Source organism: Hemibagrus wyckioides, linkage group LG02 (assembly GCF_019097595.1).
Source record: "Hemibagrus wyckioides isolate EC202008001 linkage group LG02, SWU_Hwy_1.0, whole genome shotgun sequence".
Taxonomy (NCBI): domain Eukaryota; kingdom Metazoa; phylum Chordata; class Actinopteri; order Siluriformes; family Bagridae; genus Hemibagrus; species Hemibagrus wyckioides.
This window is the reverse complement of record NC_080711.1, coordinates 18,704,417-18,727,924: the sequence shown is the minus strand read 5'-3', so window position 1 is coordinate 18,727,924 and position 23,508 is coordinate 18,704,417. Positions and strand designations below refer to the sequence as shown.

General features: G+C 39.8%; 1 protein-coding gene across 3 annotated transcripts; it reads right to left on the bottom strand.

The window, feature by feature from the left end:
- Positions 1-400: 400 nt before the first annotated feature.
- LOC131343946 (cohesin subunit SA-3) lies at positions 401-21,849 on the bottom strand. 3 transcript variants are annotated; one of them, XM_058375831.1, is made up of 32 exons: positions 21,770-21,849; positions 18,634-18,732; positions 18,396-18,498; positions 17,970-18,152; positions 17,180-17,276; positions 16,962-17,038; positions 16,652-16,856; positions 16,028-16,179; positions 14,986-15,183; positions 14,799-14,897; positions 14,639-14,718; positions 14,262-14,369; positions 14,058-14,157; positions 13,163-13,277; positions 12,967-13,076; positions 12,796-12,882; positions 11,900-11,992; positions 11,037-11,237; positions 9,619-9,686; positions 9,306-9,393; positions 8,844-8,927; positions 8,386-8,478; positions 7,797-7,959; positions 6,242-6,378; positions 4,795-4,896; positions 3,790-3,920; positions 3,445-3,561; positions 3,174-3,328; positions 2,940-3,081; positions 1,387-1,467; positions 772-871; positions 401-640 (listed from the first exon to the last, which is right to left on the bottom strand). In XM_058375831.1, the coding sequence occupies exons 2-32, from the start codon at positions 18,660-18,662 to the stop codon at positions 593-595; spliced, it is 3,546 nt and encodes a 1,181-aa protein (XP_058231814.1). In that variant the 5' UTR covers positions 18,663-18,732; positions 21,770-21,849; the 3' UTR covers positions 401-592. The 3 variants fall into 3 exon arrangements, with proteins under 3 accessions (XP_058231814.1, XP_058231832.1, XP_058231823.1); XM_058375849.1 differs by having other exon boundaries at positions 12,973-13,076; XM_058375840.1 differs by lacking the exon at positions 21,770-21,849 and adding an exon at positions 21,242-21,282.
- Between the last annotated feature and the right edge of the window lie 1,659 nt (positions 21,850-23,508).

Sequence of the window (23,508 nt, the reverse complement as noted above, 5' to 3'; positions counted from 1 at the left end):
CTATTAAAGTGCAGTTTTTAAAATTGCCTATTTACTGCAAGTGCATTAAAAACACTAATTGCATGTCACCTCATCATTTCTACAAATAAGGAGTAAAAGTGATGAAATGTGGGAGTGATGACCTTATACTTTTAGTACTGACAACAAATGTGTTGTGAAATACAATGTTAAACTTCCAGCATTGACAAAAGCACTGTTGAGCACCTGATCATCTTTTCAGCAGGTTTATCCTGGACATGAACTCCAGAGCAAATCCACACAGACACGCTGAAATCTGGTGGCTTGAGACTGTCCCTCTTGTTCCATCAGATGTGTTTTCAAGGTGGTTTGACATGCTGCATGATGCGGGAAGGCCGTTTCTGATGCAGGAATTTTGTCTGAGACTGGACTCGAGCCACTGATTAATCTTGATCTTTCCAGTTTTTATTTTCGTCATAAGCAATTTATTAACCAAAAGACAACAGTTATTACAGTGTACAACGAACAAACTTATATCTGTACACTTCCACATCTTCAAACGTTCATGAACATTAACACAAACAGAATTTACAATAACAAACGTGTGCTCTCAAATCAGCATGTGTGGCTTTTCTCACTCAAACAGGTCTTCTAAGAAACTGGTGGAGTGGCGTGTTGATGGCTGTGAGACACAAAAGGGAAGAGAAAAGGACAAGGGCAAGCATGAGAGAGAATGCTTATCTTTAGTAATTTAGTTTGTTGATTTAGCATAACAACATATCAGGGAATTAAAACTCTTTGTTTTCATCTTACCAGAGACACAGCACCAAGCCCATCTGAGTCTTCATCATCGTAGTCCTCTATGTAAGGTTCATCCTCCTCCTCCTCAAAGTCCTCCTTGATCAGAGAGAGCCTGAATGAACGAACACATACATTTTACACAAATATAACATTTCTCAAATATCCAGCTGACAAGTCAGATATTAGATAAACCACATACATCCGGTATTTTCCACAGTCGTGAGTATTAGGATTATATCTGCATATGTATTAATATAAACTTGTAGAAAATGCAACCAAGCTGTATTTAAAATCATTGCCAAAAGTTTTGGGACACCCTTCTAAATCACTGAATTCAGGATGAATGACAATGGGGAAAAAATGGCATTTGCATGAAAGGGAAAACACCATTGGGCCCTTGAGCAAGGCCCCCAACCCCCCTGCTCCAGGGACTGACCCTGCGCTTTGACCCCAACCCCCAAGGATGGGATATGTGAAGAAAGAATTTTACTGTGCAGTAATGTATATGTGACAAAGACATTCTAACAAGTAAAGGCGGGTGTAACAGACAGACAGCTGCATATAAACAGGTCACACTGCAATTGATGAGTGTACACATCACAAATGTAGTGTTCTTCACATGCGCACTTATGGAGCTGAGATTGTACATCACTGTGTTCAGAACTCTCCTGCTCCCTCCGGCTAGGCATCACCTTCCTCTGTATACTCCTACACACACACACACATCATGTTGTTAAAATAAATATTTTAAGAAATTTTAGAACAAATGTTTGTTTAATTTCTCAGTCCTTAGCTGCTGTAATGAAATATAATTGGCCAGTAAAATATATATACACAGCACTATTTCAGCACATCACCTCTCTTTGGTTCTTATTTCCTTCATCGTTTCTCCCATAGTTTACACCAGGGGTCTCCAACCTTGTCTCCTCCGAGAGCTACTTTGAGGTGGCCTTGTCTTATATTAGCAGTAACATTTATTTACATAGCTTATTACCATAAACCAAACCAGCTGAATAAGCTATTATTGTGTGAATGTTTAAAATTGTCAGTATCAGTCATATATTGCAATAAATCATTAAATTCACATGAGCAGTATGTTATTTGTGGAGTTGAGTTAATTGATTTAACACAACAGATTTGTTGACTAGATTATTATTGTCATATCTCATTAATTCATATGGGTTCTATTATTTATCAGGACATTGTTACTTAGTCCCATGGCACATACCGATGTCCTCCGCAGAACTGAAAAAGACTTTTTTCGTAAAAACAGGAAAACATCTTTGATATTGAAGTTAATATTAACAGAGACCTGACATTGTATTGGACTTTTATGTGATCAAATAATAGTATTTTTATGGCATTGCAATGGGAAATATTAAACAGTACTTTACTATGAAACACCACCTGCACTAATAAGAAATGTCTACAGCTCACTCGTCCTGGATTTTCGTGCAGCAGGATAGATTCAATCAGCGGTTTTACTTTGGCAGCATCATAGCTTTATTCCGAACGCTTTTGAATCCCCAGCAGCTTCCAAGGTAAAAGAATCTGCCATGCGTTTTCTTTATCCTTTATCAAAACTACTTTAATTTGTGCTTACAGATTTAAGTTTATATAGGGTTTCCATGTACAGTCTTGTTGGTAGCTTTGTGTGAAACCGATTGATGAACAGCTTTATTAAACTGTATGATTTGCGTGCACGTTCGGAGGTACAACACCGAAAAGGGTCCTAATTAGGGTCACAGGGATCTGCTGGAGCCTATCCCAGCGAAAGGCAGGGGTACACCCTGGACAGGTCACCAGTCAATCACAGGGCCACATACAGACAAACAACCACACACTCACCTCTATGGGCAATTTAGAATTACCAACGCAAGCACCGGGAGAACATGCAAACTCCACACAGAAAGGCCCCTGCCTGTTCAAACCCGGGATTCGAACCCAGGACCTTCTTGCTGTAAGGCAACAGTGCTCACCACTAAGCCACCGTGCTGCCCCGTCTGCGATTTGATTAATTTTATCAATTTTGCACAAATTCTATAAACCTTTAGGCGAGCTACTCAGAAGTGGGTCATGTTGGAGACCCCTGGTTTACACAGACAGACCAAAAGACAGATGGATAGAGATAGACAGCCTGTGAAACAAACACTGTAGACAGAGAGACAGACAAATTTTACCCTTCTACAAAATCATCCTCTGATGCCTGGTCTGTACTTGAATCTGAAGACGGTGTCCGAGACCGTTGGTGTGCATGCGTGGCTCGGTTCTGTATAACTGTGGAGGTGAGTGCGGGAGTGTCCAACCTGCTACTGATTGACCCTACTCACACACACACAACCAGTATTAAGGGATAGCAAGATGAAAAACTAACATCACTCTGTGTGTGTGTGTGTGTGTGTGTGTATACTGACTCTCAGAGGTTCTGCGTCTCTTGGCTGGTGTGTGTGGGGAAGAGACAGCAGGAGCCTCTCTGGATCCAGAGCGCAGTGAGCGCTCATACATGCTCACACACACAGTGTTTACACTCACACAGGCTCTCTCACACACATGGTGCAGATAATTCACTCTGCAGCAAGAGACAGAAAGAGAGAGATGGGGTATGTTTCGAAAGAGGAGAATAATTAAATCAAATCTAATCACTTTACACATTTGATACTGAATGAGTGTTTGCATGAGACTCACAGCTGTGCCCTGTCTTGCTTTAAGAGTTTGTGGCTGAATTCAGCGAGGATCTCAAGAAAGCTTATATTGGGGTGATCAGTTGCTTCTGCTTCTCTCAGTGCAAAATGGATACCATCCCTACACACACACACACACACACACACACACACACACACACACACACACACACACAGTGAATACAATAACACAAATAGATTTAAAAGTAATAAAGGAACATTTGATTTTTTTTTCTTCTACTATGGGTTATTTCTTGCAAACAACTGTTTAGAAATAGATTGCATTATATTGCATATTTGGCATGAATAATAGATACTTGTCTGTGTGTGTGTGTGTGTATGTACTGACTGGTGCAGGGCAATGAGTGGTTGCCGGATGTGCTGTAGATTAACACCAAAGCTCATAGCCAGTTTCCTAGCCAAATCTCTAATGTCCCTCATGTCTTCATCATGACCCTCATCACCTAAAGAGGAATAAAGCTACACACAAAAACAACATAAAGAAACATGGTACACAAATATTGCATTAGAGATAAGAGCTGCAATAAGAGGAGTATAAATAACAGTATAAATTTTAATCGCTGAGACCTGATAACTAACAGGCTTAATAACATACTAACTAGGAACTAGCATCAGATCCTTGTTTTTGGAAACTAGATCCTTCCTAGCAGCTCATAACCAGATTGATCACTCGCCTCTAATCTCTCTCCTCAACAAGGGGTTTCAGCCTGCAGTTCCTTTGTTCACGAATTTTACACAATTTTGTGTGAACTCTAGAGACTGTGAAAATCACAGATAAGCAGTTTCTGAACTACTCAAACCAGCCCATCTGCCTGTCTGGTACCAACAACCATGCCATGACTAAAGTCCCAAAGATTACACTTTTTCCTCCATTCTGATGTTTAATGTAAACATTAACTGAAGCTCTTGACCTGTCTCCACACAATTGTATGCATTGTGCTGCTGCCACCTGATTGGATAACAGTATAAATGTACAGGTGTACAGATTCCTAATAAAGTGATCAGTGTATATAAGCAGTCAACAATAAGTGTTCCATTCAATCATTTTTCATGTCAATATTTGATTCTGCCTGCTATTCACATTGTTTGAAAACTAACACTAACATTTCACATTATACTCTGACATACTTATTACAATTCAGCCATTAATGTTGAAACTGAAGTCTTAGGTAAACGTGAGTAAGGATCCTCAGAATTATCACATCCACTGCTTCACTTTTTCCACATTCATTCTGCAGTGACTTGCATTTAGTATTCCATGAGGCTCTCGTGCAATCACAGTTACATGGATAAAGAAGTATAAACCAGGCCTGAGCCTGCTGAACACACACACCTGCTGTAGGCTGAGGCAGATCGTCCTTGCGCTCTCCACTGGACTCATAATCTTAGTCTTACTCAGAGTCTCCTTAATTATATCACCAAAGTCTCTGTAGAACTACACAAACACACACACACACACTTAACTGAGACACTCTGGATTAGCTCATCCCCATATATATATACGCACACACACCCCGATCAGGCGTAACATTATGAGCAGTGAGAGGTGAAGTGAATAACACTGATGATGATCTCATCATGGCACCTGTTAGTGGGTGGGATATATTAGATGCAGCAAGTGAACATTTTGTCCTCAAAGTTGATGTGTTAGAAGCAGGAAAAATGGGCAAGAGTAAGGATTTGAATGAGATTGACAAGGGCCAAATTGTGTTAGCTAGACCACTGGATCAGAGCATCTCCAAAACTGCAGCTCTTGTGGGGTGTTCCCGGTCTGCAGTGGTCAGTATCTATCAAAAGTGGTCCAAGGAAGGAACAGTGGTGAACTGGCGACAGGGTCATGGGCGGCCAAGGTTCACTGATGCACACTGGGAGTGAAGGCTGGCCCGTGTGATCCGATCCAACAGACGAGCTACTGTTGCTCAAACTGCTGAAGAAGTTAATGCTGGTTCTGATAGAAAGGTGTCAGAATACATAGTGCATCACAGTTTGTTGCATATGGGGCTGAATAGCCGCAGACCAGTCAGGGTGCCCATTCTGACCCCTGTGCACCACTGAAAGCACCAACAATGGGTATGTCAGCATCAGAACTGGACCACGGAGCAATGGAAGAAGGTGGCCTGATCTGATCAATCACGTTTTCTTTTATATCACGTGGATGGCCGGGTGCGTGTGCATCACTTACCTGGGGTACACATGACACCAGGATGCACTATGGGAAGAAGGCGAGCCGGCGGAGGCAGTGTCACGCTTTGGGCAATGTTCCGCTGGGAAACCTTGGGTCCTGCCATCCATGTGGATGTTACTTTGACACGTACCACCTATCTAAGCATTGTTGCAGACCATGTACACCCTTTAATGGAAACGGTATTCCCTGATGGCTGTGGCCTCTTACAGCAGGATAATGCACCGTGCCACAAAGCGAAAATGGTTCAGGAATGGTTTGAGGTGATGACTTGGCCTCCAAATTCCCCAGATCAACACAATATTAGGTGGTCATAATGTTATGCCTGATTGGTGTGTGTTAATAGGTTTATATGTTCTTATTTACACTGTAATGAAGTTTAAGTGAGTTGTGTCAAAAATCAATCATGTCTTTAAAAAGGCAAGGTTATTTACACTATTAGCATTAATTATTCCTGTCACTCACTGTGTATGATCAATAGTTGCCTGTCCACACCCATTTCACTTCAGCTACTGATGCTACGAATCACAACTTTTCACTAAAAATAAATGCTCTAGCCACTTTATTACAACACATCATGGTTTTATCTCACACACACCTTGCTGTAGTGTTTGAAGACATCAGCTGCTGCTCTTAACTCCAACACTCCGTAAATGATAAGTTTGCAGTAACCTGCCAGCTGATTCCTTCTGAGCTGGAGAGCAATGATTTTCATCTCCGCTTCCTTATCCACACCTGTATAACACAACCAGTTAACCATCTGAAGTAGCAGTATTTTAAAAGCAAAATTATAATTTAGCTTTTTTTGGAATAAAGTATACAATAAATCATTGAGAAAATTAAAAAAATTTAATTTTGCCAATATTTCATGCAGAGAGCTTCATCATCATCAATGTACAACCTACGCATCAGCACTAGGTATACTGATACTGGACTGATACTTAATATCTTTCTCTTTCTCTCTCTGTCTTTCTCTGTTGAGCTATGCACCCCACTCCTGAGCTCCCACTGTTTGCCAGTTCCATTGTGACCACTGCCCTACCCCTGGTCAGAGTCTCGTCGCTTGTTGGTGCCCACTGATGCTGTGGATGGATCTGTGTGGACCAGGAGACAGCCATGGACAGAGCCACTTGGGGACTTTCATACAGTCACAGATCTGCCATTACATCTGTCAGCTTGTGACAGCAAAGAATTAGTGTCTATAATGACCTTAGAAACTACACTGACCTAATGGTTCCTCATGGGTCATTGATTTCTGTTGTAGAAAGGACATTAATCAGTTACAGTTACATTATTTACTGTTTATTGTCACCCAAATGAGGATGGGTTCCCTTCTGAGCCTGGTTCCTCTCAAGGTTTCTTCCTTATTCCATCCCAGGGAGTTTTTCCTTGCCACAGGCTTGCTCATTAGGGATAAAATAGTTTAATTATTAAATTTAATGATTTACTCTTATTTCTAGTTATTTAGTTATTTTTATTTATTTATTTATTTTATTTTTTATTTATTTACTTATTTTCCCCTTCCCTTTCTCTGTTTTTCTTCTTTTGTAAAGTTGCTTTGAGACAATGTTCATTGTAAAAGGCGCTATACAAAATAAATTGAATTGAATTGAATTGAATTGATAAAATGCTCGATTACTCCTTCTCAGGAAAAACGTGCCTCATTTAAACTATAGATAAATTTATGACCCTGAAGTATGAGCTTAGTAGACCAGGTGAAGTTTCAGAGCCACTATCTGGAGAAACAGGAACAGAGCTAAATAAAATGCTACATGCTGTCCCTGAATAAATAACACTAAGGAGGTTAATCATTTCTGCACCATTACAGGTATTGATGATTACTCATTCTGGTATCAAGACATCCCTAATCAGGACAAAAAAAGTCTCAGGTGCAAACACTTTACTCTCATGTGAGGAGAGAGAGAGATATGAAGAGAGATAACACACTTAATCACATCACATTAGTAGGCTAGGGAAATTAGTGTGATAATGTATGTTGCATGCAAATTAGGATTAACCCTTTAAAGCCATGCGAGTTATCTACATGCTTCAAACTCCCCATTAAACTGAAGAGCCATTATTTCGTGGCATGCTGTGTCTACCCACTAGAACACTGGAGTCATGAACCATGTTTAACAACTATATTTGTGTACCTGTGTCCTCATCCTCAGGGTCGGAGAATATGTAATCAATAAGAAAGGAGGCCATTTCAGCCCTGAGTGTGTCATCAGGAGAAACACACATACTCTGAGAAGCAGCATCTCTGCCTTTGCCTTGTCCAAACACCACTAACACATCACACATGCATTCAAAGGCCTAAGAGAGACAGATATACAGATAAACATGGAAAATGATGGGGTGGTCACAAAACTGCTCCAGCATGGTACTTGGAATAATTTACACACGTGCATTAACATCACCAAAGCACTGAATAATTTACAATAGTGTCATTTTCCTTATAGGGTTTTCTTTAGGGTTCCCAGGTCTCATCAAAATTTCAACAAAACAAATTGTCATATTTCTCAACTGTATGTGCATGTTATTAATGCCATGCATCAGCATTATGGCTTGTAATATCCAGTGTGATTAGTAATAGCATGTTTTTTAAACCCCTATAGACCCTTCTAATTCACTTCAGAAGAATATGATATGGCTGCATCATTACCCACCAATTATTTCTACTTTCATTCTAGCAGGATTACATTACTGTGCAAACTGTGTATGTATGTGTCTGTGAAAGACCTGGTTCCTGATCAGACTGTTGCTCAGAGAAAGACAGCTCTGGCACACCACACAAAACGAACGAACCTGCTTCAACAAATTTTTCACCTCTGCCTGTAAGAGAGACAAAACAAAAATGCTTTAATTTGATCAGAGTTTAGCTCTGACATGTAAAATACACTGTCCTAAATCTACAAGATCACAGGTGTGGGCTTCTGAATTTCTAGTCCAAGTCTTGAACAAGCAAATTATATTCCCAGACTATTGTTTTCATAAGTGAACATCGTGTTGGCCAACATTTCTAAATCTGAGACATTATGATAATCATAAAATGATATGGACTGTGAATACATAAGGTTATTTCCTCCCTATAAATTTAATTACTCGCTCACATTTCTTTCAACATTGAACTAGGAAAGCAGACTGGTCTGGTAAATATATATGATTTGTTCTGAGGGCTGAGAAGCATTTAGAAATACCTTATCAGGTTGTGGTGTCTGTGAGATCTTCACTCTCACCCATAGCAAATGGAAAACAGCACACTTCAATGCACACAACATCAACTGCAAATAACACCACATAAATCAGTACACAACTCAACTACCGAATGTACACCGATCAGGCATAACATTACGAGCACTGCCAGGTGAAGTGAATAACACTGATGAGCTCCTCATCATGGCACCTGTTAGTGGGTGGGATATATTAGAGGCAGCAAGTGAACATTTTGTCCTCAAAGTTGATGTGTTAGAAGCATCATCAGCAGGTGATCATGAGTTATGTCTGGCCAGCGTACATTGCACACTTCTATCATTTAATATACAAAGCCTACATATTTTACTACATCAACAACAAGCAAATATTTTACAGTATTACACAGGACCACCCTAGTGTACTGTCCATTCTCTTATCCTGTCTCAAAGCTGAAATCATCATGTTACCTCTGTGTCCACCTCTCTGGACTCCACTCCAGTCTTCAACAGCAGGAAGCATGGCTCAAATAACTTCAGCACAGTCAGATCTCTTGCACTGACACACACACACACAAATTCCATTGTGCTCTAATGTAATAACTAGTAGTTATACTAAGCAGCAGTCCAGATACATCAGTCAATACCGAAAATATTACAATACTGAAATATGAAGTCTATATTTATTTTTCCAAGTATTATGTGTCATTACTGTTTTGCTGGAAGTTTGTGAACATATTTTTTGCCCAACATTGTGCATTAAACAACCTTAACACAAACACACCTGCTGAAAATGGCCAGTCTCTTTAGGGAAGTCACAGCACTGTACACATCGTCCTCATCACCAGTGCCCTGAATCACAAACACAGATTGATGATGTAAGAATGAAATAAAAAATGATTAGTCTTGACTGTGGTATAGAAGGTGTAAGGTATGTCAGGTGGGAAAATTACTATTAACCTTAAGTATTAGAAATTATTTAAAAATGAATAATTATTCTATTAAATATGGGAGCCAGTCCAACAGACAAAATAATCTCAGAATGTAGGATATAGGAGATAAGGCTTGATTGTTGCATCATCTAGATAAAGAATAGCAATTTTAAAATATTTTTTTTCCCAGATGAATATATTTTTTAAGTGAATCTGTTGATAGTTTGTAGAAATTATTTGTGACAAATGAGAAGCACACACAGAATAAGACAGGTAAGCATTAATATAGGAAATATAAAAATAAAAATATACAAATGCAGTAAAAAAAAAAAAAAAAAAAAAATTGATAAACAAGATAACTGGCATGAAGCTGGACAGCAGACACACACTGAGTTATTTATACAAGTCATAACATGGTATTTATTAGGGTATGGCTGATAAGATCATTAACAGGTATGGGTTGAGCTAATTAACATCTAGAACTGACAATTGTAGTTCAAGGATGCACAGGCATGTTCTAACACCAAACAGCTTTAAACAAAGGGATCATCATCATATGGCAACGTTGGACAATGACAAATCTGGAACGCTCATTTTGATACCTAATTTGAGATCTGTAAGCAAACTAGTCTCTGAAATGTGTGCTTGGTGTACATTTATATTCTTTACATGAATTATTGTAAATCCATCAGTAGTACAAGATCACCTCCAATCTTCTGGGAAGGCTTTCCACTAGGATTTTGGAATGTGGCTGTGTGGATTTGCCCATTCAGCCGCAAGAGCATTAATAAGGTCAGGCACTGATATCGGGTGAAACACACAGACTGCCTGGCACACAGACTGCATTCTAGATCATCCCAATAGCGTTTAGAGGGGCTGAGGTCAAGGCTCCGTGCTGGTCACTCAAGGTTATTCATTCCAAACCTAGGTCTTCAAAGACCTTCCTTTGTACACAGCTAGTATTGTCATGCTGGAACAGGTTTGGACCCCTTAGTTCCAGTGAAGGCAAATTAATAATGATACAGTATACAAAAACATCCAATACAACTGTCTGCTTTTTACACTGTGGTACTTACTACTGAAAAAATATTAGTAAGTATATACAGCACAAGCTCTCAGCAAGAACTGGAAAAGCAATTTGGTGTGTGTGTGTGTGTGTATGAATAGATCAATATGGCAACTCTACATATCTTTGTTCTATAGTGATAAAATGTTGTACACATTTCAGAAAGCAAGGTGTAGCAGTTCAGCTAGGGTTGCGTGTTATTACCTGCAGTACATCGGCAAGGTGTGTGTTAAATCTCTCCAGTATCGAGTCAAGTAGCTGACTGACGACTCTTTCTGCACGCATGGAGAAAGTGTACTGATCGCAGCACAGCACACACAACACATGCACACACGCCTCCAGCACACGCTCCTCATGATGCTTCGCCACAATTTCACACACCTGAGATAACAACAGCTCCAAATACTGAGACACAGAAAAACAGAAAAAGAGAGACCATGACGTACAAGAAATACACACAATTTTGTTTTACCATGTTCGCACTGGCAGAGATGCAGTATAACAACAACACAGGAGAAGCTTGGTCTTTTACAGTGAGTGCTTTAGTGATATCCATTGACTTGAGGAGAGTGGAGTGGGCTGGATGGAAACTTCAGTGATTTGGCGACTATCAATAACAGCACAAGATGGTAGCTATTTCATTTTTAAAACCAATTGTAACACATCCATGTATTTGTATATATTTGATTTGTAATAATGTACTTAGATGGGTTGAAAGTGTTCGATTTACCCCAAATCAAACAGCAGTGTTTTTGACATCTTATTCCTGTAAATTAAACACTTTCAGGAAAGTACAGTTACACTACAGTAATGCACTGAACAGACTAATTTATATCATTTCCCTCCAAGTCTTATTTCCAGTTGGAAAATATTTGATTCATGTTATGTATTTGTTAAGTTCTGTAGTTATTCTGTACCCATATTATCATGAAATCATAGAAATGCCTGCTAATGACCAATTTCATTTTCAATGTTTAACAAATAATTGAACATTTCTATCAAAATATCTAAATTATGTATTTTTGTTTTTTGTGATATTAGCCGTTGCAGTGTCAGTGAGTTCTCACCTTCTCCAGACGGCCTGCGCTGCCGTAAATCTCAAGGTCGAAATACAGAGGAGCTTTGAGCAAGCACACCACTTTATCCACATCTGCTGAGAACTAAAAAAGATAGGAAGAGAATCGTATGTTTCTGGATTCATAAATGCATACTAACAAAGAAATGTTTCATTCATTCATCTTCATTAACTGCTCCGTCAGGGTCATGGTGAATCTGGAGCAATTACATTACAGTTCACCTACACCGACTAGGCATAACATTATGACCACCTGGGCACCCTGACTGGTCTGCGGCTATTCGGCCCCATACGCAACAAACTGCAATGCACTGTGTATTCTGAGCCCTTGCTATCAGAACCAGCATTAACTTCTTCAGCAATTTGAGCAACAGTAGCTCGTCTGTTGGATCGGATCACACGGGCCTGCCTTCACTCCCCACGTGTATCAATGAGCCATGGCCGCCCATGGCCCTGTCGTCGGTTCACCACTGTTCCTTCCTTGGACCACTTTTGATAGATACTGACCACTGCAGACCGGGAACACCCCACAAGAGCTGCAGTTTTGGAGATCCAGTGGTCTAGCCATCACAATTTGGCCCTTGTCAAACTTGCTCAAATCCTTACGCTTGCCCATTTTTCCTGCTTCTAACATCAACTTTGAGGACAAAATGTTCACTTGCTGCCTCTAATATATCCCACCCACTAACAGGTGCCATGATGAGGAGATCATCAGTGTTATTCACTTCACCTGTCAGAATGTTATGCCTGATCGGTGTATATATCAGTTACACAGGGTGTAAACTACAGTTAAAGATAAAGAAAACAAATAAAGAGTAAAGATAAAGAATTTCATGAATTTTAGTGAAATTGAGTTCAAGAATCACCTTACACAGTGTGTCTGTTTACCTTAGTGAGTAACTGAGGCAGCAGTGGTATGAAGTGATTAGTGATGCGTTTCCTCTCCTGAGTTTGTTGCTTTCTGCCTTTCAAATTCTAAAACTCACACAAATGCACAGCGATTCATCAGTCAGTGTATCCGCCAGTCTCATGTTCCCTCCCTCCCTCTCTCCGCCCTACCTCTACCTTCTTCCCGAAGGACCGAGCGGTAGGTGGAGTTCCCTCTGCTGCTTGTCTGACTGCACACATCATAAGCTCAATCAGAGCGGCCTCTTCATCATCATTCAGCCCTTACACACACACGCACACACACAAACATACCCAGTTAGTATTCATAGCGGACACACATATAGCATTTACATTTGCGAAGAAATACCTTGTTCCTCTCCATTCTCCTGGAGCAGCAGTGATGTCATTGTCTCCCAATCTCTAAGTTCAGACACTGCCACACCCCAGAGGCTGTCCACCAGGTAGGCAGCATGCTCATGATACTGGCACACACAGATACACATTAACAATACTAACAGTATTTAATATGGCACATTAGATGCTCTGTCTCTCTTGACTCCATAGATTAAAAGGGTAATATACTCAAACACCAGCCCTATTATATTCCAACCAATGCAATGTGCATTCGTAAAATCTAGCATTTCATTAACAAGTAAATGAAAACCGGTGAAAGGGATTTATCTGTCTTTTTGTTCATTTAAAATGCAACAGGGCAAATGGAGTAATATTAAATTATTAAAATTATTTTTTCTATACAATGAAGATACAGATGTTCTTTTAAGGTTGAATAAACCTACTGTTTTTCAAATTATAATTGACCTAAAAAATACACAATATCCAAGTAATAATTTGTAACTACACATACAGTACAATGTACAGTCATTTCAAACTTAAACACTTTACTGAGCAAAAATATAGACACTCAAGCTCAGGCTCATGTACCAGCTTGCGTTTGGGACAAAACAATACCATAGCTCATAGCCAAAACATTATGCAAATATTACGCTTCATCACAAAAGACTCGGAGATGGACGTCTCCTGATATCTGTCCAAGCACAGATGCTAGTTTTGTTTTAAAAGAATGAGTGAAACTAGAACTTGCCCTAGAACTAGCTCTTGAAAACAGAAACCAATGTTGGTAAAGCTTGCTCTGAGCTTGGATTCCTCAGCTTTTAACTTTTTAGATAATTAAATTGTCATTCAGGGGCTAAAAATAAAATATAAGACTAGAGATGTGTTGTGTGACCTAACATTGACGTTACCTTGCTTTGAATGAAGAAACATGTGAGCAGGTTGAGGAAAGTGACATTGCGGCTCTCTTTCTCGTCTTCTTCTAGTAGATGATCCACCTCAGTACACAGCCTAAACACACACATACACACACACACACACACACACACACACACACACCTGAGTGTAACTGTAGTGTATAGCTATGATGATGATAATGACTGTGATAAACTCACACATGGTACAAAAATTCTCCAGCTATAGCAGCGAGTCCTCTGTGTGCAGCAAACACTAGTGGATACACTTGCATACACTCGACCTCATTCAGACCATCCTCGGTCATCCTGCACACACACAAACATGAATAATGTAAAATAGCAATATGGCTCCTTTTATTGTAATTGTATTGTACTTGTAATTATATCTACAACATAAACAAATAAACTAGAGATGTTCATTAGTATCAGAAGAAACATTACAGTTTAATTGAAATCAGGCTATCCCAACCACATGTCTAGAGAAATTGTTATCATTCTAGAAATGATCCTTCTATTAAAGACTTGCATTTGAATTATGACTCGGATAAATAGTTTATGTACACACACACACTCACTGCTTAATGATCAGCAGCAGTCTAACTGCCTCCACAGCAACATCAGGGTCTTTATCCAGAACCATGTTCAACATCCTCTCCTTAAAAAACACACAAAGCAAAGGTTAACGCAAACAAACAAACAAAAAACATTAAAGCACATGCCCACAACCACACATACCTTAAAGCGGCTGGTAAAGAGCTCCAGGCGGCCAATGAAACTTTTCTCCTTATACAATTTCTGAAGGGATAACACACACTGCAAGCGTACACTAGGTTGCTGTGGAAAGACACACACATACACACACCGGTAACAGCACTCAGAACTTATTTGCTCTGATGTAATTCTCCTATTCCTGTGTGCGCACCTTGTCATGCAGCATCCAGCCTAGGTATTTGAGGTGCCTATCATTAAGAAAGGAGGTGGGGTTTTCTCTAAGCCACACCCCCATTTCCTCCATACAGACTGCTCTGATCTCTGGAACTTTGTCTCTGTACCGGTGAACAAACACTCCTTTAAAGATGCCGTTCATCAGAGAGCGCAACTCCTCCTGCTGCTCCAACAGCTACACACACACACACGTCAAAACAATTGACAACTGCTCAGTGTACACACAATACATAAAACCAGAGATTAACTAACCTGTTAACAAATTATAATTACAAAAGGGATGAAAATAATTTGTAGAAAGATCAAATTTCTGTTAAAGGTCACTTACATGAAAAAAAAATGGGGTTATACACTGTAAGCATATTTAATTTATTAATAACATGTTAAAATCCCTTTCTGTTATTGGTCAGGTAAATTTCTCTGGGTGCTCGTAATAGGTAAGAAGTCTGTGATGTCACACTATTTCATCAACTACATAGCTATAAGCACAGAGTGTAGACAAACATTCATCTGACAGAAAAAGTAGAGGCAAAAAACCATAAATGCTTATTGTACACTGCCATATTTTGCTATAAAGGGCATAATATTTTGCCTTATTATTTAGTTTACTAGCCTGCATGCAGGTAAATAATCTCTCACTGTTGTAAATGAACACTATCTGGTTACAGTGAAGTCAGTATATAGGACACTACACCATGTGTACCGCAAATAGCACACTGCTTTCACACATTATTTAATAGTCCATTGTGAGGTGCATCACAAACCACACTTCACTGGCCCTGAGCAGGATGCACAAAACTCTATCACTACAACTGATACTGTATTAACCGTACGTGGCATACTGTAAGGTGGAGTCACTCTCCTTACAGCTCTCATTACAAACCACCTAGTTTTGTAGTGGGTAATAAACCCTCACATATAGTACTGTACCACAAAGGGCCAAAATATAATACCATAACATGTTATCATCGCAATCTGAGACAGACCTGTGTGTGTGTGTGTGTGTGTGTGCGACAAACTTGATTGTAGGAGTTCTGGAGTTCTTCTAGTCTCTCAGTTGCTTGATGTGCAGCGCTCTTGTTTTTCTCCAGCTGATAGCGTCTTTGTGTCGTGTCAGCCTGAGCATACAACACTGCAGACACCGCCACTATAGCAGACATCAGATGCATGGCTAACCACACACACACACAAACACACAATAAATTACATTATAAAGTTTATAAAGTTCAATAAAGTTAATGCTTGCACTAAAAGAGTTACATGTCCCGTGTGTTGATGTGTTGTCTTTTCCCAATTTGTCCAGCTTTCTCAGTTCTAATTAGATTTTTAGTTAGTTCAGTGAGGTCAGAATACACCCTGTATTGAATGGCATTTTATTAAAATGCACCATGTACACATACACACACACACTCTGGGGCTAAGAATAAGCAGAACTTTAAACAGGCGTTTTCTGTACATCGACTAAATTTATAATATAATTAACTGCAACACATTGGTTCACCACAGAGCCTCATTAAAAATAGTTACTGTCTAGTCTCCCATCCTCATTACATTTTATTGCTTGCAGTGGTTTGTTTCTTGAATTTAAATATTAAGGGATGAATAAGAGGTTAAATGTGATAAATATTCCTGAAAACTCTCACCAATGAGTGTGCTTGTGTGTCTGAAGGCTCGGACCTGGGAATCGGCGAGGCCTGTGAGGAAGGCAATCAGCGTTGAGAACACAACCTCGTCATAAAGCAGACTGTTTCTGCAGCGCTGCACCAGCTGATACACAAACTCCCTCAGTCCATCGCGAAAACGGCGGCCATGAGCCCCCCCTGCTGACAACGGGTAACTTACTGAGTCCTAGAGCACAGAGAACAAACAGCAGAGATACTGTACTAAATCTGTGGAATCTACATTTTGTTTACCGTGACCTTTATGCCAACCCCCGAGCCCTGCTCTACTCACCTCATTAAAGTCTTTGGTCAGGTGACTGATGATGTCAGCATTCTGCATTCTATCAAACATCTCCCTTGTTACGATGCCTAAGGCACAACAGTATAATCATATGTACACTTTAGCATACATCTGATGATGGACCACATAATGCTAATAATAAGTTCAATGCTGCTGTGTTGTACTTCCTGTTCTCTATATGCTAGACTAGTTAGATGAGTAAGACTTACCTTTACAGCCACAGCACTCGACAACAAAATTGATGAGCTCACGAAGACCCTCTGCCTGATCCTGTTTATAGTCATCCAGCCAATCATCAACCAGCGTCTGCAGCAACCAATTTAGAAAGTTTGCATAAGCCAAACCAATCTAAGAATTTTAAGCCAGACTTGCATTATGTTTTGGTAATGCTTTTCCTTGCACTTCCATGCAAACACTGATTATCAATCACCAATAAAGTGCAAAGCACATTACCAACGCAGCTCAAATAATGCGCAACACACTTCGTTAATTAAAATATAATCTACCTGACTTATCAATCATTAAATAAGTGCATAATTAACAATAATTTAACTACTTCGGCAACGGTTTTCAACCAAGCTGAAAAAAATGTTAATTTTCTCTAATGTGTATGATTTATTTTTAAAGTTAAATTGCTCTACTATGAAGGCAACTCCAACATTTTACAAATAACTTCAATGATAATTCTATAAATGAAGGGTCACTTAAACCGCTGTTTGCTTTGCTCTCCTGGAACACACTCATGATTTCACAAGGGATATTAGACAAGCAATTTGTGAAAGGATTAAATTGTAGATACATCTACTTTTATGCTTCTTATTGTTCACAAGCTTAATCCATATAAATCATTTGCAGTAACTCATTGCCAAACATATGATTTGATTGATATGATTTGACGCATGAGCTATCAGAACTGAATGAATAAGAGGGTTTTCATAAATACCAAATTACATGAAGTCTCTTGAGAACATGAGGCTGTTATACATCACTTTATCTTACCACCAGTGCAGAGCGTCCTGATCTCACAGCTTCAAACATGTTCCCTCTCTTCCTCCAGTCTGTTCCAGCTGTGTCTGGCTGTGGGGCAAGCGCGTGTTTTGGTGTGTGCGGAGCTCCAGGTGTGGGTGCGAGTGAAGAATTGGAGAAGCTGCTGCTTGTTCTGCGTCTACGCCGTTTAGAAAGCTGAGGAAGTGAAGACCAGACTGTTTAGTCACACCAGTCCATCTTTATTAACGTTTCTGTATCATTTCAGAATTTCAAGTATTGTACTACTCAAGCAATCCAGTCACTATCAGATAACCTCCAGAGAATTTCCTCATACTTTTGGAGGTAGAATTTATGATGGGAAAACCACCCAGACTACCTGTATACAGCCTGGATTTCTCATTTGTTGCCATTGTTTATAGAAAAAGCACTTGTACTCACTGTTGGTGCCAGAGCTGGTCCCTGTTTTCTCTTTGCATTTTTCCTATTGGGTTCAAAGTCTTCATCTGATCCTAAATCATCATCTGGCTCCACAGGGCTCAAACTATACACACAGGCACATGTGCACGCACACGCACACACAAATCAGCTGTTATACTGTATTATATTATGTATTAATCAAATATGTATGGCATTGTTATGTAAGCAAAGTCTGAATAAAATAGACACAATAACTTACCTTTCCAGGTCAGATTCTGCAAGCACCATATTGTTTGTTTTTTTCTTTTCCCCACAGAGGAGACAATGGCAGCACTTCCTCAAATAAAGGCACTACCTTCTTTAAATATCACAACAGTATTAGATATTACCATTTTTCCTTAACTTAGCATACCACATCTATCTTCGTATGCAAATGGAGTCGCATATTCCAACCTACACTATATTGCCAAAAGTTTTGAGACACCCCTCAAAATCATTGAATTCAGGGGTTGGACTTGGCCCCTTAGTTCCAGTGAAAGAAACTCTTAATGCTTCAGCATACCAAGACATTTTGGATAATTTCATGCTCCCAACTTTGTGGGAAGAGTTTGGGGATGACCCCTTCCTGTTCCAACATACACTATATTGCCAAAAGTATTCGCTCACCCATCCAAATAATCAGAATCAGGTGTTCCAATCACTTCCATGGCCACAGGTGTATAAAATCAAGCACCTAGGCATGCAGACTGTTTTTACAAACATTTGTGAAAGAATGGGTCGCTCTCAGGAGCTCAGTGAATTCCAGCGTGGAACTGTGATAGGATGCCACCTGTGCAACAAATCCAGTCGTGAAATTTCCTCGCTCCTAAATATTCCACAGTCAACTGTCAGCTGTATTATAAGAACGTGGAAGTGTTTGGGAACGACAGCAACTCAGCCACGAAGTGGTAGGCCACGTAAACTGACGGAGCGGGGTCAGCGGATGCTGAGGCGCATAGTGCGAAGAGGTCGCCGACTTTCTGCAGAGTCAATCGCTACAGACCTCCAAACTTCATGTGGCCTTCAGATTAGCTCAAGAACAGTGCGCAGAGAGCTTCATGGAATGGGTTTCCATGGCCGAGCAGCTGCATCCAAGCCATACATCACCAAGTGCAATGCAAAGCGTCGGATGCAGTGGTGTAAAGCACGCCGCCACTGGACTCTAGAGCAGTGGAGACGCGTTCTCTGGAGTGACGAATCGCGCTTCTCCATCTGGCAATCTGATGGACGAGTCTGGGTTTGGCGGTTGCCAGGAGAACGGTACTTGTCTGACTGCATTGTGCCAAGTGTAAAGTTTGGTGGAGGGGGGATTATGGTGTGGGGTTGTTTTTCAGGAGCTGGGCTTGGCCCCTTAGTTCCAGTGAAAGGAACTCTGAATGCTTCAGCATACCAAGACATTTTGGACAATTCCATGCTCCCAACTTTGTGGGAACAGTTTGGAGCTGGCCCCTTCCTCTTCCAACATGACTGTGCACCAGTGCACAAAGCAAGGTCCATAAAGACATGGATGACAGAGTCTGGTGTGGATGAACTTGACTGGCCTGCACAGAGTCCTGACCTCAACCCGATAGAACACCTTTGGGATGAATTAGAGCGGAGACTGAGAGCCAGGCCTTCTCGTCCAACATCAGTGTGTGACCTCACAAATGCGCTTCTGGAAGAATGGTCAAAAATTCCCATAAACACACTCCTAAACCTTGTGGACAGCCTTCCCAGAAGAGTTGAAGCTGTTATAGCTGCAAAGGGTGGACCGACGTCATATTGAACCCTATGGATTAGGAATGGGATGTCACTTAAGTTCATATGCGAGTCAAGGCAGGTGAGCGAATACTTTTGGCAATATAGTGTAACTTCACTCAACATCACTCAACAGCCTGGCTCGCAGTCTCCGCTCTAATTCATCCCAAAGGTGTTCTATAAGGTTGAGGTCAAGACTCCAAACCAAACTCACTCATCCATGACTTTATGGACCTTGCTTTGTGCACTGGTGTACAGTCATGTTGGAACAGGAAGGGGTCATCCCCAAACTGTTCCCACAAAGTTGGGAGCATAAAATTGTCCAAAATGTCTTGGTATGAAGCTGAAGCATTAAGAGTGCCTTTCACTGGAACTAAGGGGCCGAGCCCAACCCCTGAATTCAATGATTTGGAGGGGTGTCCCTCAAAACTTTTGGCAATATAGTGTATATCCCTGACAGTTCCTGATGTGTACTCAATAGACACTTTAAACAGAGCATCTTTACACCTGATTATTCAGGCAATCGTGTGACAGTAGCGCAGTGCATAAAAGCATTCTAATACAGGTCAAGTGCTTCAGATTCACATTAAACATCAGAACTGGACGGCTAAAGACTGGACAGTCAATGTTTTTCATTTGGCCATTTCGAACCATTCTCCTTTCTTCTCTCAGCAACAAGGCACTTCCTCTAGCAGGACTGCTGCTCACTGAATGACAATGTTTTTTTTTTTTTTTTTCGCACCATTCTGTGTAAATACTAGAGACTGTTGTGTGAAAATCCCTTGAGATCTGCAGTTTCTTTCCAAACACAAATGTGTTTTATTCCTTCGAAAATGGGCAAGTGTGCATGTGATTTTCTGCCATCAAGACATGCATGGCAGTTTCCTTTGGAAGCCATATAAAAAAAACTCTCTTACTAGAACCCAAGCACTTTGTAAACCACACTGTATTATAAAAAAATATTATAATTATAGAATAAATATTATAATTTATTCTATTATAAAAAATGAGATGCATTCACAAACATCTTATTTATTCATATTTCCCTTCAACAGGATTTTCTTTACAATAATGAAATACTCAAAACAAACCTTTCTGCAAATATTTCTCTGGGAAGCACCTTCAGTTAGATGAAGTTTATATCCTGACAGAAAAAATGCAAATGACTTGTTTTTTAAATAAATACCCTATTTACCTCTAGTGTCTTGAATTAATATTATTATTATTACAATTGATAATTCTTCACGAAAAATTCACTCAAGCTGGTTAGCCAGCTTATTCTAGTCAGAATACTCAGCTAGCTACCAAACTACCTGTGAAGAAATTCACTAAAACATTAAACTAGAATGTTTGCAGTTTATTTCTACATTTTAGGCCAACTTTTGTATTTAATTTTTAAGTGAATAAATTAATATCGCCCTTACACAGAGTCAATGAACATGACAGCTCACGATAACTCCAGCTAGCTAGCTAACTGGCTATTTCAAGTGCAAAACTACCTAGCTTAGCCATTGCTACAACTGTCGCTATCTTATTCTTAGCTAATGTTGCTAACAGAGTATTGTTGTCGTTTATATTAACAGGGACTTTATTATTATTATTATTTTTTAAACTTTTACCTTTTTTCCTCGCTGTACTGTATTACTCGGTCAAATCTAGCGCTCAGCTACTTCCACTCAGGGGAAATAAAAAAAAAAATCGCCTCAGAAATTGTGTGTTCTGATTGGTTAAAAAATTCAACCAATACGATTGGCCTGTAATGGTGTAAGGTAAGACGTGATTGGTTGTTTCATCAAGTTTACCCCAGCAACCGCTATCAGGCCCCGTGCGCGCAAATCGTAGGTCAGCTGCTAATATGGCGCCAAAAAGAGACGATTACTGTAAATAACAACAGAATACACAGAGCGCGCTTTTTATTTTTTGCTTAATGGTCTTAATGTATCTAGATTATTTTACTTTTATTTAATAAACTAGTAGTTCGTTGACTATATGTAACAATACGTCATTAAATATATGTTTTTATTGATGCGCTCGTTCTTGTTTCTATAGTAACAGCTCACTCACAGGGCCTTGTATAAATGATGCCTTCATCCTATCTAAGGCTAATGAAACATTTTAAGAAAGAGAAATGTAATGTGGTCAATTTTTTTTTTGTTAGGAGATACACAATTTTGCCAAAGGTTTTGGGACACCCCTCCAAATCATTGACACTGCGCTACTGTCACATAATTGGATAATTGCCTGAATGATCATGTTGTAAAGATGCTCTGTTTAAAGTGTCTATTGAGTAAACATCAGGAACTGTCAGGGATATATACTATATTGCCAAAGGTTTTGGGACACCCCTCCAAATCATTGAATTCAGGTGTTGTTTTTCAGGGGTTGGGCTCGGCCCCTTGGTTCCAGTGAAAGGAACTCTTAACGCTTCAGCATAGCAAGACATTTTGGACAATTTTATACTCCCAGCTTTGTGGGAACAGTTTAGGGATGACCTCTTCCTGTTCCAACATGACTGTACACCAGTGAACAAAGCAAGGTCCATAAAGACATGGATGAGTGAGTTTGCGCCCATAACATTTTTACAATTGTAATGTTGTTACTTCAGTAAAAATTGCTGAAATGAAGGACTCTCCATCTTGTTCTTTGTCATTCCACCTCCTCCATTTTCTGCCTTGTATTTGGACCATCACAAGAAAGCTGACATTTGATGTTCTGTACATTTTTAACCTTTAAGGTGATTTTTAAAGGTACAAAGGAGAAAGCAATGGCTGGGATAAAATAGATTTTTCCCCATTACATATTCAAACATTTTCCCTGCCTTTATATGTGTCCCTGTCCTCAAGCAGTTAAACCTTTATAAATGTCAACATCCACATGTATCCTGATTGCATATAAATCTTGTATTTTATTCTATTTGCACAAATCATTGGTTAAATAAATTGGTTCTTTGGCTGTGTAGAGCCCCAGGTTTATTATCTGTTAATCCTACCCTGCCCCCTTGCAGCCTATGACCTTATGTTAAATGGGTAAAGGGGGTTTCAGAGTTTAATGCCTTCTCAATCCCAATGCGTCAAATATTGAAGACTGGGCAGAAGACTTTAGCATCAGTGCAGACAAGCAAAACGGTGTCTAATGGGTTTCAAAAGGCCCAGTGTCCAGTCAGGGGATAAACAGCCATTGCACCAAGGTTAGTCAGTGTGACAAAGGCTAAGGCGTGAAATTCTGACAAATACACAGGTATTGGATGCACAACTGTAAAGAGGTACTGGTTGTCCTAGGTCTTTCCCATGCCACTAGAATATTTCTGTTTATAATATTAAATAATATCTGTCATAAAGGTGAGAAACTATTTTAGGGT

What these genes read in the sequence shown, in the direction of transcription:
- LOC131343946 (XM_058375831.1), bottom strand. Translation starts at nt 18,662, where the DNA reads ATGGTGCTTGCAGAATCTGACCTGGAAAG. An exon ending in GTTTCTTCATTCAAAGCAAG is followed by an intron (nt 13,278 to 14,057) that starts GTAACGTCAATG and finishes TGTGTGTGCCAG; the next exon opens with TATCATGAGCATGCTGCCTA. An exon ending in CCTTCGGGAAGAAGGTAGAG is followed by an intron (nt 12,883 to 12,966) that starts GTAGGGCGGAGA and finishes TGTGAGTTTTAG; the next exon opens with AATTTGAAAGGCAGAAAGCA.